Source organism: Bufo gargarizans, unplaced genomic scaffold (genome assembly GCF_014858855.1).
Source record: "Bufo gargarizans isolate SCDJY-AF-19 unplaced genomic scaffold, ASM1485885v1 original_scaffold_1701_pilon, whole genome shotgun sequence".
Classification (NCBI taxonomy): Eukaryota; Metazoa; Chordata; class Amphibia; order Anura; family Bufonidae; genus Bufo; species Bufo gargarizans.
In genome coordinates, this window is record NW_025334472.1 from 12,634 (window position 1) to 29,853 (window position 17,220).

General features: G+C 56.3%; 1 protein-coding gene across 1 annotated transcript; it reads left to right on the top strand.

Annotated features, from left to right (window-relative positions):
- Positions 1-1,972: 1,972 nt before the first annotated feature.
- On the top strand, positions 1,973-16,758 carry PAFAH1B3 (platelet activating factor acetylhydrolase 1b catalytic subunit 3). Its single transcript, XM_044274373.1, has 6 exons — positions 1,973-2,123; positions 3,152-3,238; positions 6,985-7,074; positions 8,597-8,713; positions 15,604-15,726; positions 15,881-16,758. The coding sequence occupies exons 2-6, from the start codon at positions 3,158-3,160 to the stop codon at positions 16,148-16,150; spliced, it is 681 nt and encodes a 226-aa protein (XP_044130308.1). The 5' UTR covers positions 1,973-2,123; positions 3,152-3,157; the 3' UTR covers positions 16,151-16,758.
- The last annotated feature ends 462 nt before the right edge of the window (positions 16,759-17,220 follow it).

A 17,220-nucleotide genomic window follows, 5' to 3' on the forward strand; every position in this document is an offset into this window, starting at 1 on the left:
ACTCAGCAGTAGATCACGGATTACTGCAGCGGTGCCCCCCGCGCCCGACTCGGGGTAGATCACGGATTACTGCAGCGGTGCCCCCCGCGCCCGACTCGGGGTAGATCACGGATTACTGCAGCGGTGCCCCCCGTGCCCGACTCAGCGGTAGATCACGGATTACTGCAGCGGTGCCCCCCGCGCCCGACTCAGCGGTAGATCACGGATTACTGCAGCTGTGCCCCCCGCGCCCGACTCAGGGGTAGATCACGGATTACTGCAGCGGTGCCCCCCGCGCCCGACTCGGGGTAGATCACGGATTACTGCAGCGGTGCCCCCCGCGCCCGACTCAGCGGTAGATCACGGATTACTGCAGCGGTGCCCCCCGCCCCTGACTCAGCGGTAGATCACGGATTACTGCAGTGGTGCCCCCCGTGCCCGACTCGGGGTAGATCACAGATTACTGCAGCGGTGCCCCCCGCGCCCGACTCAGCGGTAGATCACGGATTACTGCAGCGGTGCCCCCCGCGCCCGACTCGGGGGTAGATCACGGGTTACTGCAGCGGTGCCCCCCGCGCCCGACTCGGGGTAGCTCACGGATTACTGCAGCGGTGCCCCCCGCGCCCGACTCGGGGGTAGATCACGGGTTAATGCAGCGGTGCCCCCCGTGCCCGACTCGGGGGTAGATCACGGGTTAATGCAGCGGTGCCCCCCGTGCCCGACTCGGGGTAGATCACGGATTACTGCAGCGGTGCCCCCCCGTGCCCGACTCAGCGGTAGATCACGGATTACTGCAGCGGTGCCCCCCGCCCCTGACTCAGCGGTAGATCACGGATTACTGCAGCGGTGCCCCCCGTGCCCGACTCGGGGTAGATCACGGATTACTGCAGCGGTGCCCCCCGCGCCCGACTCGGGGTAGATCATGGATTACTGCAGCGGCGCCCCCCGCGCCCGACTCAGCGGTAGATCACGGATTACTGCAGCGGTGCCCCCCGCGCCCGACTCATGGTAGCTCACGGGTTACTGCAGCGGTGCCCCCCGTGCCCGACTCGAGGTAGCTCACGGGTTACTGCAGCGGTGCCCCCCGCGCCCGACTCAGCGGTAGGTCATGGATTACTGCAGCGTTGCCCCCCGCGCCCGACTCAGGGGTAGATCACGGATTACTGCAGCGTTGCCCCCCGCGCCCGACTCAGGGGTAGATCACGGATTACTGCAGCGGTGCCCCCCGCGCCCGACTCGGGGTAGATCACAGATTACTGCAGCGGTGCCCCCCGCGCCCGTTTTCTATAGATTCTGACCCAGAAGCTGCTCCTCCGGTTCCTCTCTGGATATTGACCTTCTAGATGATTTCTTTATTATTTTGGGATTTTAGACATTTCTATGTTCAGATAATTTCTGTATAAATATCCAGGGAAATGGACCAGAAGTGTCCCTCTTGGGGGGATAACATGTGTGGCCCCCAGGACTAGGGGCCCGGGTGGAAGATATACATGTGTGGCCCCCAGGACTAGGGGCCCGGGTGGAGGATATACATGTGTGGCCCCCAGGACTAGGGGCCCGGGTGGAGTGCACGTCACATCATTCATGAAGAGAGCGTCAGTCACCATGCGATAGTCTAGTGCAGCAGGTAACGCACTGACATCCCCGCATTATCACTGCGGTACCGCAGCATTCTCATACCTAGCTCACGTATCGCGCTTGATAACGGCCTCCAGAAACAATATGGCGGCCGCGGCCCCCGCATGACTCCTTACTCTCTCACTCTACGCCTCAAACTGAAACTCTGCAGGATTCCCCCCTGCAAGTACAACTTGGTATCGCCAAGCTCCCACCGATTAACCAGTGAGCTTCGCCTATAGCTTAATCATTACACCTACAAAACCAATCATGGTTCAGTCCGAACCTGAAGGCCGGTCTATTCCATCACAATTACGGGGGTGAACGTAGGCTTCATTTCCGCATTTATAAGGCTACTTCCTGGACGCATCCATCCAGTGCCTCGCAGAGGGGGGGAAATTGTTAGTGTCGGATTGGGTTTTCTTGGGCAGCGGGATTGGTGAAAGGGAATTCCCCCGCAGGATTGCTGGGTGGTGCGGCCCGGGCGGGAGGATTCCTGCAGGAGACTGTGGAAGAAGGGAGAGCAGGTGAGGCGCCGCGGCCGTGCGCGATGGGCTGAGGGGAGCCCGAGGGGTCGCCCATAGCAACCGGTCCAGCGGCAGATTGGTTGCTAGGGGCAACGGCTCCACTTTGCGGTGATAGACTGTCCCCTCCATATTAACCCCTTAATTGACTGGGGATTGGAGGCGACAGCGTTTGATTGTTTTTTTCCATCGTTGCCCCGAGAAATGCCACTTTATTACGAGTCGTATTACTTAATGTTTTGGGGGAACGTGTACAGTAACGTGCCGAAAGGTTTTTGTGATTTTTAAAAATAATATTTTTTGGGTGGGGGTGGAAAATAACTGCGGTAACGCTATTGGATGCGGTATAAACTACGTGGTGACCGTACTCCGGGGGTGGCGCCATCACCGCCAAATTGTGCCGTTACGTACGTTTTATGACTTATCGCTTTTTGAGACGAAGAGCTTTATTTTTCTGATGAGGGGGGCGAGAGCAAGACCGCTGCGGGGCGAGGGTGTGAAGGTTGGGGGGCCAAGACCGCTGCGGGGCGAGGGTGTGAAGGTTGGGGGGCCAAGACTGCTGCGCGGCGAGGGCGTGAAGGTTGGGGGGCCAAGACCGCTGCGGGGCGAGGGCGTGAAGGTTGGGGGGCCAAGACCGCTGCGGGGCGAGGGTGTGAAGGTTGGGGGGCCAAGACCGCTGCGGGGCGAGGATGTGAAGGTTGGGGGGCCAAGACCGCTGCGGGGCGAGGGCGTGAAGTTTGGGGGGGCTAGACCGCTGCGGAGCGAGGGCGTGAAGGTTGGGGGGCCAAGACCGCTGCGGGGCGAGGGTGTGAAGGTTGGGGGGCCAAGACCACTGCAGGGCGAGGGTGTGAAGTTTGGGGGGGCTTGACCGCTGCAGGGCGAGGGCGTGAAGGTTGGGGGGCCCCAGACCGCTGCAGGGCGAGGGCGTGAAGGTTGGGGGGGCATAGGCGAGACCAGGGTGTGTGAACTACAACTCCCATCATAACAGAAGATACTCACAACCTTTCCTTTGTTCCATGTCTCCTCTCTAGGACACGATGAGTGACGGTGACACAAACCCGGCCGCGGTCGCCACGCCTGTGCCCGACATGTGCGGGGACGGAAGCTGGATGTCTCTGGTCAGTCTTCACTCAGATACTACTACACCCAGCAGTGCTCTCCAGGTGTTCCAAAACTACAACTCCTAAGTTACCCAATGCTGTTCTGTGACGTCCTGTTCCTGTAACTTGTCTGAACAGGGACTAAAGGGGGCCGTCTGCTGGGACCACTGCACGTGGCAGCTGTGGCTACAGAGACCGCCACGAATGATGAGTGGTCCCAGCAGACGGCAGCCTTTAGACCCTGGTCAGACGGGGCCGACAGGTCACAAGCGTTCATTTCAGATTGCTCCCTGCAGTCAGTCATGAAACCCCATTAACCCTCAATGGAAACAGTCAGTAAGGATGTTAGGACACGTGCCATTCGGGTCCTGGGCAGCGGCTGCACGTGTGGGCCTCATCTAACGCACATCCAGTTGTCGTGTCCCTTCCCCCACACAGCAGTGACGGGGAGTATTAGGTCATGCGGACACAGCGGCGCCGAGGGCCTAATTTAACCTCCTCCCGACCGCCTAAAGTAGGGATGCGTCCTGCGGGCGGCCGGGTTATCCCTCCTGGACGCATCGATGCGTCATCTCGCGAGAGCCGAGATCACAGCGACGCGCAGCTGAGAAGTGGATCTGCAGCCTGCCGGCGCGATCGTTCGCTGGCACGCTGGAGATGCGATTTTTTTTTTTACCTCAAAAAGGTATATTAGACGCTGTTTTGTTAACCTGCTGCCTGGTCCTCTGGTCCCTTCTGCTGGGATCGACCACCAGAGGACACGGGCAGCTCAGTAATAAGTAGCACCAAGCACCACTACACTACCCCCCCCCCGTCATTGATCACCCCCCTGTAAGGCTCCATTCAGACGTCCGTATGTGTTTTGCGGATCCACGGACACCGACAATGTGCTTTCCGCATTTTGCGGATCCGCACATTGCCAAAACTTAATAGAAAATGCCTTTTCTTGTCCGCAATTGCGGACAAGAAAAGGACATGTTCTATAGGCTCTATAAAAAACACAGTGTTCGCCCGATCAGGCGTTCAGTCCGCCGCACCCAGTGACAGAATATATATTATTTTTTTCTGATCACTGCAAAAACACAGTAAAATCGCTGCGGCGCTATAAAGATCACTTTTGAGGGGCATGGCGAGTTCATAGAAGATTTTTTTTTTTTTTTGCCACAAGTTAGCGGAAATTTATTTATTTATTTTTTTCTTACAAAGTCTCATATTCCAGTAACTTGTGACAAATAATACAATCTCACATGAACTCGCCGCACCCCTCACGGAATCCAAATGTGTACAAATGTGCCCTGTGAAATCCGAAAGGTGCTCTTTGGAATATGCGCCCCTTTGCCCACCTTGGCTGCAAAAAAGTGTCACACATCTGGTATCGCCGTACTCAGAAGAAGTTGGGCAATGTGTTTTGGGGTGTCATTTTACATATACCCATGCTGGGTGAGAGAAATATCTCTGTAAATGACAACTTTGTATAAAAAAAATTGAAAAGTCATTTACAGAGATATTTATCTCACCCAGCATGGGTATATGTAAAATGACACCCCAAAACACATTGCCCAACTTCTCCTGAGTACGGCGATACCAGATGTGTGACACTTTTTTGCAGCCAAGGTGGGCAAAGGGGCACATATTCCAAAGTGCACCTTTCGGATTTCACAGGGCATTTTTACGCATTTGGATTCAAAACTACTTCTCAGGCTTTAGGGCCCCTAAAATGCCAGGGCAGTATAACTACCCCACATGTGACCCCATTTTGGAAAGAAGACACCCCAAGGTATTCCGTGAGGGGCATGGCGAGTTCATGTAAATTATTATTATTTTTTTCTTACAAAGTCTCATATTCCAGTAACTTGTGACAAATAATACAATCTCACATGAACTCGCCGTACCCCTCACCGAATCCAAATGTGTACAAATGTGCCCTGTGAAATCCGAAAGGTGCTCTTTGGAATATGCGCCCCTTTGCCCACCTTGGCTGCAAAAAAGTGTCACACATCTGGTATCGCCGTACTCAGAAGAAGTTGGGCAATGTGTTTTGGGGTGTCATTTTACATATACCCATGCTGGGTGAGAGAAATATCTCTGTAAATGACAACTTTGTATAAAAAAAATTGAAAAGTCATTTACAGAGATATTTATCTCACCCAGCATGGGTATATGTAAAATGACACCCCAAAACACATTGCCCAACTTCTCCTGAGTACGGCGATACCAGATGTGTGACACTTTTTTGCAGCCAAGGTGGGCAAAGGGGCACATATTCCAAAGTGCACCTTTCGGATTTCACAGGGCATTTTTACGCATTTGGATTCAAAACTACTTCTCAGGCTTTAGGGCCCCTAAAATGCCAGGGCAGTATAACTACCCCACATGTGACCCCATTTTGGAAAGAAGACACCCCAAGGTATTCCGTGAGGGGCATGGCGAGTTCATGTAAATTATTATTATTTTTTTTTATCACAAGTTAGTGGAATATGAGACTTTGTAAGGAAAAAAAACAAAAAAAAACAACATCATTTTCTGCTAACTTGTGACAAAAAATAAAAACTTCTATGAACTCACTATGCCCATCAGCGAATACCTTAGGGTGTCTACTTTTCAAAATGTGGTCATTTGTGGGGTGTTTCTACTGTCTGGGCATTGTAGAACCTCAGGAAACATGACAGGAGCTCAGAAAGTCAGAGCTGCTTCAAAAAGCGGAAATTCACATTTTTGCACCATAGTTTGTAAATGCTATAACTTTTATCCAAACCAATAAATATACACTTATTGCATTTTTTTTATCAAAGACCTGTAGAACAATAAATTTTGAGAAAAATTTATATAGAAATGTAGTTTTAATTGAAAAATTTTACAACCGAAAGTGAAAAATGTCGTTTTTTGGCAAAAATTTAGTTAAATTTTGATTAATAACAAAAAAAGTAAAAATGTCAGCAGCAATGAAATACCACCAAATATAAGCTCTATTAGTGAGAAGAAAAGGAAGTAAAATTCATTTGGGTGGTAAGTTGCATGACCGAGCGATAAACGGTGAAAGTAGTGCAGTGCCGAAGTGTAAAAAGTGGCCTGGTCATTAAGGTGGTTAAAGGGGTTATCCCATCATAATGATCACTGTTAAATCTGTTAATGATTTGACAGTGATCATTTTTGTAAATATACTCTATTAACAAATTCCCACCGATTAGGATAAAATTCACCCCCACTTACCTTATTGTTGTGACTCGGTCTCCCCTGGTTACGACCACCGCTCTTCTCCAAAATCCCGATGGTCGCGCTTGCCCAGAAGACTCCTTCTTTTCTCCCGGCTGGGCCGCTCGCTGTTCTGAACGCGCACGCTGCCGCGCATGCGCGACGGTGACTTCTTCCCGGCCAGAATAGTACAGAGCTGCGAACGCACACGCCGGCTCTGTATTATACTGGGCAGGAATAAGTCACCATTGCGCATGCGCGGCGGCGTGCGCGTTCAGTCCAGCGCGCGGCACGGCCGGGAGAAGACTTCAATCACGATGAAGCCCGCCCCCAGCCAGAATCCAGGAAGTGAACGCGCGGTGGCAGCAGGTAAGTTTAAAAACGCGAAGTGGGATAACCCCTTTAAGCTTGGGGGGCTGAGGGGGTTAATGAGAGTTTTTGCTGAAATCTGTTATTAGATGAAATTCTGATCGGAGATTGGAGAGGCCGACAACCCTCCTGGAGGCAGGCTGTTGCTCTCCTGCAGCCGCGGCCCCCTCCGCCCTCGCTGTAACTGCTGTCCTGTCTTTCAGCACAATCACTATGTGGCCAGCAGTAAAGACAAGGAGCCGGAGGTCGTCTTCATCGGGGACTCCAACGTTCTGCTGCTGCACCAGCTGGAGGTAGGTCCCCTGGGAGCGACGCTCTGGGGGCAACGCAGCTCCCGGGGGGTTAGGCTACATGCAGACAGTGTTAAAAAGGGACATGAATAGCGTCCGTCAGGCTACTTTCACACTAGCGTTCGTCGGTCCGCTCGTGAGCTCCGTTTGAAGGGGCTCACGAGCGGACCCGAACGCTTCCGTCCAGCCCTGATGCAGTCTGAATGGATGCGGATCCGCTCAGATTGCATCAGTCTGGCGGCGTTCAGCCTCCGCTCCGCTCGCCTCCGCACGGACAGGCGGACAGCTGAACGCTGCTTGCAGCGTTCGGGTGTCCGCCTGGCCGTGCGGAGGCGTGCGGATCCGTCCAGACTTACAATGTAAGTCAATGGGGACGGATCCGTTTGAAGATGCCACAATATGGCTCAATCTTCAGGCGGATCCGTCCCCCATTGACTTTACATTGAAAGTCTGGACGGATCCGTACGAGGCTATTTTCACACTTAGCTTTTATATGCCAAAATAATGCAGACGGATCCGATCGAACGCTAGTGTGAAAGTAGCCTCAGAAGATGGGACTGCGCCTAGTGTTGGTCGTTTTCACTGCAAGACGGACCCCATCGAAATCAGACAGGAGTGTACCCGTCTGCTGGGGGCCACTATGGGGGACATTATTACTGCTGGGGGCCACTATGGGGGACATTATATATACTGAGGGCCACTATGGGGGACATTATTACTGCTGGGGCCACTATGGGGGACATTATATATACTGAGGGCCACTATGGGGGACACTATATATACTGAGGGCCACTATGGGGGACACTATATATACTGAGGGCCACTATGGGGGACATTATTACTGCTGGGGCCACTATGGGGGACACTATATATACTGAGGGCCACTATGGGGGACACTATATATACTGAGGGCTCTGCAGTGTTTGGGATTTTATTTAAAAAAGCCAATGAAAATCCTCTATTTTTAACTGCCATGGAAAGTGCACAGACGGTTGGAATATGGCAGTGTGTCCGTTTTATCCTTCGTCTGCCTTTGACCTTAGACGTGATTCCTGGGATCACATAGCGCTCCCTAGACCGTATAGTAAGAGGGCCGTCAGTCTTTGGGACCCCTTAAAAGGTGGTGACTGGCGTAGACGGTGGCCCCCAGGGTGGTGGTGACTGGCGTAGACGGTGGCCCCCAGGGTGGTGGTGACTGGCGTAGACGGTGGCCCCCAGGGTGGTGGTGACTGGCGTAGACGGTGGCCCCCAGGGTGGTGGTGACTGGCGTAGACGGTGGCCCCCAGGGTGGTGGTGACTGGCGTAGAGGCACTGTACGTTATAGGTCGGCGAAGAACCAGGTAAAGGGGAAAATCCCCCAGGATTTGTGGGTGTTTAGATTGTCCCCCCAAAATGAATAAAAGTAAACTGCTAATGTGTGCACACCCCGAAATAGGGCCACACCGCCACCTCGCTGCCAGCGCACCCAAACATCCCAGCCGTGCGCGGCTTCTCTTGTGATTGTTATGTGGCTTCTTCCCCCCAGATCTGGCGGGATCTCTTCTCCCCGCTACACGCCCTGAACTTTGGGGGACTGGGTGACGGCACCCAACACGTCCTGTGGAGACTGGAGAACGGGGAGCTGGAGCACATCAGACCAAAGGTACGGGGCGCGGAGGAGTGCGGGGCTCACCTACAGAAAGGGGATCGCAACTTTCTAATTTTGTTTGCTAGTTGTTTGCCATTGTCAAGGTCTCTGCTTGCTGTCAGTGAGCTGAGACAGGTTGTTGGCCTCTGGAAGTATAGAACAGTGTTTCCATTCACTGAAAGCAAGCAGGGCAGAACTGAAACACACAGAATATAAGGAAGTTGCAGGACTGTCATTATACAGCGAGGAAGGGTTTCCAAGGTTTAACTATAGGATAAGTGCTGGATGGGGACCATGTCCACGGGGGTCCGGGGTGGAGAGGAGGCAAGCAGAGGCCGCTTGCTCCATTATTTCCATACTCGTGGCCTATAACGGAGGGGGTGCAGGCGCACGTGGCCTCTGCTTCTCCCACAGGCCGTGAAGAGGATTGGAGAAATGCAGGCCAATCCATTCTAGTGCTCTTTGGGGTTCCCAGCAGTTGCATCTTCATCACCTGTCCTGCTATACAACGGCCACAAGGGGGCGCTCACTGTACATCAGTTTATTAGTGCAATCAGTTGGTGTGTTCCTTATGCAGTGAGCGCCCTCTAGGGGTGGCTGCAGGCTGTGTAGAGGACTCATACCCCACCTCCGGCCCTAGACCCCCATTATTAACCCCTTCACCATCCTAAATAATGTATTAACTACATACTATAATTATATAACGAGTATTAACCTCATTAGACCTAAGATTAACATCCTCCATAATTCATTCCTCTCATTCCCGTCTTCAAGACTTTTCTTGAGCTGCTTCTACTCTCTGGAATACTCTGCCCAGTAATATCAGGTCAATCCCCACCTTCCAACGTGCCTTAACGACATATCTTTTCAAGCAGGACTCACAGGCCTTCTCTATGGGTGGGTGGGGGGAGTAGGACTCGCAGGCTTTCTCTATGGGTGGGGGGGGGGGGAGTAGGACTCGCAGGCTTTCTCTATGGGTGGGTGGGGGGAGCAGGACTCACAGGCTTTCTCTATGTGTGGGTGGGGGGAGTAGGACTCGCAGGCTTTCTCTATGGGTGGGTGGGTGGGGGGGGGGAGTAGGACTCGCAGGCTTTCTCTATGGGTGGGTGGGGGGAGTAGGACTCGCAGGCTTTCTCTATGAGTGGGTGGGGGGAGTAGGACTCACAGGCTTCCTCTATGAGTGGGTGGGGGGAGCAGGACTCGCAGGCTTCCCCTATGAGTGGGTGGGGGAGCAGGACTCGCAGGCTTCCTCTATGAGTGGGTGGGGGGAGCAGGACTCGCAGGCTTCCTCTATGAGTGGGTGGGGGGAGCAGGACTCGCAGGCTTCCTCTATGAGTGGGTGGGGGGAGCAGGACTCGCAGGCTTCCTCTATGAGTGGGTGGGGGAGCAGGACTCGCAGGCTTCCTCTATGAGTGGGTGGGGGAGCAGGACTCGCAGGCTTCCTCTATGAGTGGGTGGGGGGAGCAGGACTCGCAGGCTTCCTCTATGAGTGGGTGGGGGGAGCAGGACTCGCAGGCTTCCTCTATGAGTGGGTGGGGGGAGCAGGACTCGCAGGCTTCCTCTATGAGTGGGTGGGGGGAGCAGGACTCGCAGGCTTCCTCTATGAGTGGGTGGGGGGAGCAGGACTCGCAGGCTTCCTCTACATACTATAATTATACTATATGAGTGGGTGGGGGAGCAGGACTCACAGGCTTTCTCTATAGGTGGGTGGGGGAGCAGGACTCACAGGCTTCCTCTATGAGTGGGTGGGGGGAGCAGGACTCACAGGCTTCCTCTACATACTATAATTATACTATATGAGTGGGTGGGGGAGCAGGACATACAGGCTTCCTCTATAGGTGGGTGGGGGAGCAGGACTCGCAGGCTTCCTCTATGAGTGGGTGGGGGGAGCAGGACTCGCAGGCTTCCTCTATGAGTGGGTGGGGGGAGCAGGACTCGCAGGCTTCCTCTATGAGTGGGTGGGGGGAGCAGGACTCGCAGGCTTCCTCTATGAGTGGGTGGGGGGAGCAGGACTCGCAGGCTTCCTCTATGAGTGGGTGGGGGGAGCAGGACTCGCAGGCTTCCTCTGAGTGGGTGGGGGAGCAGGACTCGCAGGCTTCCTCTATGAGTGGGTGGTGGGGGAGCAGGACTCGCAGGCTTCCTCTATGAGTGGGTGGGAGAAGCAGGACTCGCAGGCTTCCTCTATAGGTGGGTGGGGGAGCAGGACTCGCAGGCTTCCTCTATAGGTGGGTGGGGGAGCAGGACTCGCAGGCTTCCTCTATAGGTGGGTGGGGGAGCAGGACTCGCAGGCTTCCTCTATAGGTGGGTGGGGGAGCAGGACTCGCAGGCTTCCTCTATAGGTGGGTGGGGGAGCAGGACTCGCAGGCTTCCTCTATAGGTGGGTGGGGGAGCAGGACTCGCAGGCTTCCTCTATAGGTGGGTGGGGGAGCAGGACTCGCAGGCTTCCTCTATAGGTGGGTGGGGGAGCAGGACTCGCAGGCTTCCTCTATAGGTGGGTGGGGGAGCAGGACTCGCAGGCTTCCTCTATAGGTGGGTGGGGGAGCAGGACTCGCAGGCTTCCTCTATAGGTGGGTGGGGGAGCAGGACTCGCAGGCTTCCTCTATGAGTGGGTGGGGGGAGCAGGACTCGCAGGCTTCCTCTATGAGTGGGTGGGGGGAGCAGGACTCGCAGGCTTCCTCTATAGGTGGGTGGGGGAGCAGGACTCGCAGGCTTCCTCTATAGGTGGGTGGGGGAGCAGGACTCGCAGGCTTCCTCTATGAGTGGGTGGGGGGAGCAGGACTCGCAGGCTTCCTCTATGAGTGGGTGGGGGAGCAGGACTCGCAGGCTTCCTCTATGAGTGGGTGGGAGAGCAGGACTCGCAGGCTTCCTCTATAGGTGGGTGGGGGAGCAGGACTCGCAGGCTTCCTCTATAGGTGGGTGGGGGAGCAGGACTCGCAGGCTTCCTCTATAGGTGGGTGGGGGAGCAGGACTCGCAGGCTTCCTCTATAGGTGGGTGGGGGAGCAGGACTCGCAGGCTTCCTCTGAGTGGGTGGGGGAGCAGGACTCGCAGGCTTCCTCTATAGGTGGGTGAGGGAGCAGGACTCGAAGGCTTCCTCTGAGTGGGTGGGGGAGCAGGACTCGCAGGCTTCCTCTATGAGTGGGTGGGAGAGCAGGACTCGCAGGCTTCCTCTATAGGTGGGTGGGAGAGCAGGACTCGCAGGCTTCCTCTATAGGTGGGTGGGGGGAGCAGGACTCGCAGGCTTCCTCTATAGGTGGGTGGGGGGAGCAGGACTCGCAGGCTTCCTCTATAGGTGGGTGGGGGAGCAGGACTCGCAGGCTTCCTCTATAGGTGGGTGGGGGAGCAGGACTCGCAGGGCTTCCTCTATAGGTGGGTGGGGGAGCAGGACTCGCAGGCTTCCTCTATAGGTGGGTGGGGGAGCAGGACTCGCAGGCTTCCTCTACATACTATAATTATACTATATGAGTGGGTGGGGGAGCAGGACTCACAGGCTTTCTCTATAGGTGGGTGGGGGAGCAGGACTCACAGGCTTCCTCTATGAGTGGGTGGGGGGAGCAGGACTCACAGGCTTCCTCTACATACTATAATTATACTATATGAGTGGGTGGGGGAGCAGGACATACAGGCTTCCTCTATAGGTGGGTGGGGGAGCAGGACTCGCAGGCTTCCTCTATGAGTGGGTGGGGGAGCAGGACTCGCAGGCTTCCTCTATGAGTGGGTGGGGGAGCAGGACTCGCAGGCTTCCTCTATGAGTGGGTGGGGGAGCAGGACTCGCAGGCTTCCTCTATGAGTGGGTGGGGGAGCAGGACTCGCAGGCTTCCTCTATGAGTGGTGGGGGAGCAGGACTCGCAGGCTTCCTCTATGAGTGGGTGGGGGAGCAGGACTCGCAGGCTTCCTCTATGAGTGGGTGGGGGAGCAGGACTCGCAGGCTTCCTCTATGAGTGGGTGGGGGAGCAGCTCGCAGGCTTCCTATGAGTGGGTGGGGGAGCAGGACTCGCAGGCTTCCTCTATGAGTGGGTGCGGGAGCAGGACTCGCAGGCTTCCTCTATGAGTGGGTGGGGGAGCAGGACTTGCAGGCTTCCTCTATGAGTGGGTGGGGGGAGCAGGACTCGCAGGCTTCCTCTATGAGTGGGTGGGGGGAGCAGGACTTGCAGGCTTCCTCTATGAGTGGGTGGGGGGAGCAGGACTCGCAGGCTTCCTCTATGAGTGGGTTTGGGGAGCAGGACTTGCAGGCTTCCTCTATGAGTGGGTGGGGGGAGCAGGACTCGCAGGCTTCCTCTATGAGTGGGTTTGGGGAGCAGGACTCGCAGGCTTCCTCTATGAGTGGGTGGGGGAGCAGGACTCGCAGGCTTCCTCTATGAGTGGGTGGGGGAGCAGGACTCCCAGGCTTCCTCTATGAGTGGGTGGGGGGAGCAGGACTCGCAGGCTTCCTCTATGAGTGGGTGGGGGGAGCAGGACTCGCAGGCTTCCTCTATGAGTGGGTGGGGGGAGCAGGACTCGCAGGCTTCCTCTATGAGTGGGTGGGGGGAGCAGGACTCGCAGGCTTCCTCTATGAGTGGGTGGGGGAGCAGGACTCGCAGGCTTCCTCTATGAGTGGGTGGGGGGAGCAGGACTCGCAGGCTTCCTCTATGAGTGGGTGGGGAGAAGCAGGACTCGCAGGCTTCCTCTATAGGTGGGTGGGGGAGCAGGACTCGCAGGCTTCCTCTATAGGTGGGTGGGGGAGCAGGACTCGCAGGCTTCCTCTATAGGTGGGTGGGGGAGCAGGACTCGCAGGCTTCCTCTATAGGTGGGTGGGGGAGCAGGACTCGCAGGCTTCCTCTATAGGTGGGTGGGGGAGCAGGACTCGCAGGCTTCCTCTATAGGTGGGTGGGGGAGCAGGACTCGCAGGCTTCCTCTATAGGTGGGTGGGGGAGCAGGACTCGCAGGCTTCCTCTATAGGTGGGTGGGGGAGCAGGACTCGCAGGCTTCCTCTATAGGTGGGTGGGGGAGCAGGACTCGCAGGCTTCCTCTATAGGTGGGTGGGGGAGCAGGACTCGCAGGCTTCCTCTATGAGTGGGTGGGGGGAAGCAGGACTCGCAGGCTTCCTCTATGAGTGGGTGGGGGGAGCAGGACTCGCAGGCTTCCTCTATAGGTGGGTGGGGGAGCAGGACTCGCAGGCTTCCTCTATAGGTGGGTGGGGGAGCAGGACTCGCAGGCTTCCCTCATGGAGTGGGTGGGGGAGCAGGACTCGCAGGCTTCCTCTATGAGTGGGGTGGGGGAGCAGGACTCGCAGGCTTCCTCTATGAGGTGGGTGGGGGAGCAGGACTCGCAGGCTTCCTCTATGAGTGGGTGGGGGAGCAGGACTCGCAGGCTTCCTCTAGGGGAGCAGGACTCGCAGGCTTCCTCTATAGGTGGGTGGGGGAGCAGGACTCGCAGGCTTCCTCTATAGGTGGGTGGGGGAGCAGGACTCGCAGGCTTCCTCTATAGGTGGGTGGGGGAGCAGGACTCGCAGGCTTCCTCTATAGGTGGGTGGGGGAGCAGGACTCGCAGGCTTCCTCTATAGGTGGGTGGGGGGAGCAGGACTCGCAGGCTTCCTCTATAGGTGGGTGGGGGAGCAGGACTCGCAGGCTTCCTCTATAGGTGGGTGGGGGAGCAGGACTCGCAGGCTTCCTCTATAGGTGGGTGGGGGAGCAGGACTCGCAGGCTTCCTCTATAGGTGGGTGGGGGAGCAGGACTCGCAGGCTTCCTCTATAGGTGGGTGGGGGAGCAGGACTCGCAGGCTTCCTCTATAGGTGGGTGGGGGAGCAGGACTCGCAGGCTTCCTCTATAGGTGGGTGGGGGAGCAGGACTCGCAGGCTTCCTCTATAGGTGGGTGGGGGAGCAGGACTCGCAGGCTTCCTCTATAGGTGGGTGGGGGAGCAGGACTCGCAGGCTTCCTCTATAGGTGGGTGGGGGAGCAGGACTCGCAGGCTTCCTCTATAGGTGGGTGGGGGAGCAGGACTCGCAGGCTTCCTCTATAGGTGGGTGGGGGAGCAGGACTCGCAGGCTTCCTCTATGAGTGGGTGGGGGAGCAGGACTCGCAGGCTTCCTCTATGAGTGGGTGGGGGGAGCAGGACTCGCAGGCTTCCTCTATGAGTGGGTGGGGGGAGCAGGACTCGCAGGCTTCCTCTATAGGTGGGTGGGGGAGCAGGACTCGCAGGCTTCCTCTATAGGTGGGTGGGGGAGCAGGACTCGCAGGCTTCCTCTATAGGTGGGTGGGGGGAGCAGGACTCGCAGGCTTCCTCTATGAGTGGGTGGGGGAGCAGGACTCGCAGGCTTCCTCTATGAGTGGGTGGGGGGAGCAGGACTCGCAGGCTTCCTCTATAGATTGGGTGGGGGAGCAGGACTCGCAGGCTTCCTCTATAGGTGGGTGGGGGAGCAGGACTCGCAGGCTTCCTCTATAGGTGGGTGGGGGAGCAGGACTCGCAGGCTTCCTCTATGAGTGGGTGGTGGGGGAGCAGGACTCGCAGGCTTCCTCTATAGGTGGGTGGGGGAGCAGGACTCGCAGGCTTCCTCTATAGGTGGGTGGGGGAGCAGGACTCGCAGGCTTCCTCTATAGGTGGGTGGGGGAGCAGGACTCGCAGGCTTCCTCTATAGGTGGGTGGGGGAGCAGGACTCGCAGGCTTCCTCTATAGGTGGGTGGGGGAGCAGGACTCGCAGGCTTCCTCTATAGGTGGGTGGGGGAGCAGGACTCGCAGGCTTCCTCTATAGGTGGGTGGGGGAGCAGGACTCGCAGGCTTCCTCTATAGGTGGGTGGGGGAGCAGGTCTCGCAGGCTTCCTCTATAGGTGGGTGGGGGAGCAGGACTCGCAGGCTTCCTCTATAGGTGGGTGGGGGAGCAGGACTCGCAGGCTTCCTCATCCTTATTGATGCTGTTATTTCCTCACCAGATCATTGTGCTTTGGGTGGGCACATATAACATGGGGCACACGGCTGAGCAGATTGCTGGTGGAATTCAAGCCATTGTGCAGTGCATGCAGGAGAGGCAACCACAAGCCACGGTCATCGTGCTGGTGAGTGGACGCGTTTTGGAGGCTGCCATGTATGACATGTAGTCAGGGGCCACATATAAATACGCTGTAGAGGACGTGGTCACATCTGAAGACACGTGACCACCCCACGTTACATTGGTCGAATGCCCCTCTAATGGTTTCACTCCTTTCACAGGGTTTGTTGCCACGAGGAAAAAACCCCAACCCTCTGCGGGAGAGGAACAGGAGGGTGAACGAGGTGCTAGCCGAAACGCTGCTGTCCGCGCCCAACGGAATCTTTCTCGATCTGGACCCGGGGTTTGTCCAGTCAGACGGCACCCTCAGCCACCACGACTTGTTCGACTACCTGCATCTGAGCCGGCTGGGATACTCCCGTGTGTGCCCCGCGCTCCACAAAACACTGCTGCAACTGCTGGAGGGCAGGGGCACAGCGCCTCAGCTCTAGCCCATCCAGTCCTACACCCCATGTGACGCTCTTCTGGGAATCGGGGCGGGGAAAGGTTCTGTCACGGACGCCCCCTCCGCAGAATCAGTTTTCCAAAGATAGTTAAAGGGAAATTGATAGCTTGTCTCCTGCATTAACCAACTGACCTTCCTCCGGAGCATCGTTCTCTTTCTTCCTCCATATACTGGGCAGAAGCCGGACGGACAGACGGACCACCTCTGCCCCCCCGCTGTAGTCTTTCCTTTGTTTTTTTTAAATCTTTTGTACAGTATTAGGGGGTTTTCCAGTCTTTAAATATTGATGACCTATCCTTTGGTTGTATCAGATTGTGCGGGTCGGACCCCCGCAATCAGCCGGCCTCAGAAGCTATACAGTGGCTGTGCTGGGATCCTGCAGCCTTCAAGGGAATGGGGGCTGGGCTGCGGTGAGCGGGGGAGGGGGTCATCAATGTGAAAGAGCTGGACCACCCTCGTAAGTTTATGCTTTTCTATATGTCAGTAATCCCATCGTGTATTTCTGTGTAAGCCCCGATCCATTCTTCAAACTTATGTCCACAACACTAAGAGGGGCCCGGGGCCCTCCATGTAATAAATCTGTTGTGACACAAAGCCGTCTGTGGGTGTTGATGGATTAGGTCAGAGGCCCCCACGATGGCCTCGTACTGCAGTCACACGGGGCCCCAACAGTCTCACATCTTATCGTCAGAAGATCCCTTTAAATCTCCGAGTCTTGCCGGCTGTGACGAGAGGACTGCGTGCTGACCAAGGCTGAAGCCACAAGCAGATGATTTAAAGGGATGTTCACTTTACGATTCAGACTTCCGGACCCCCTGGAGATTGAATGGAGCCGTGCCGCAGCCCTGCTCAGGGGGTGTCCACCGAACATGAAGCCCGTGCCCGGTAATGCAGCGTGCACTTAGTCCAAGCAGAAACGTCAGCGCTGGGGTCCATCACAAAGACGACTCCGGCTGCATTAGCCTCATCCACAGGATGCAAGATGGTGGTGGACACATCCAGCGCATGCGCCAGCCAGGATGACAGTGCCACATACTGCAAGCTAAGAACAGCCCA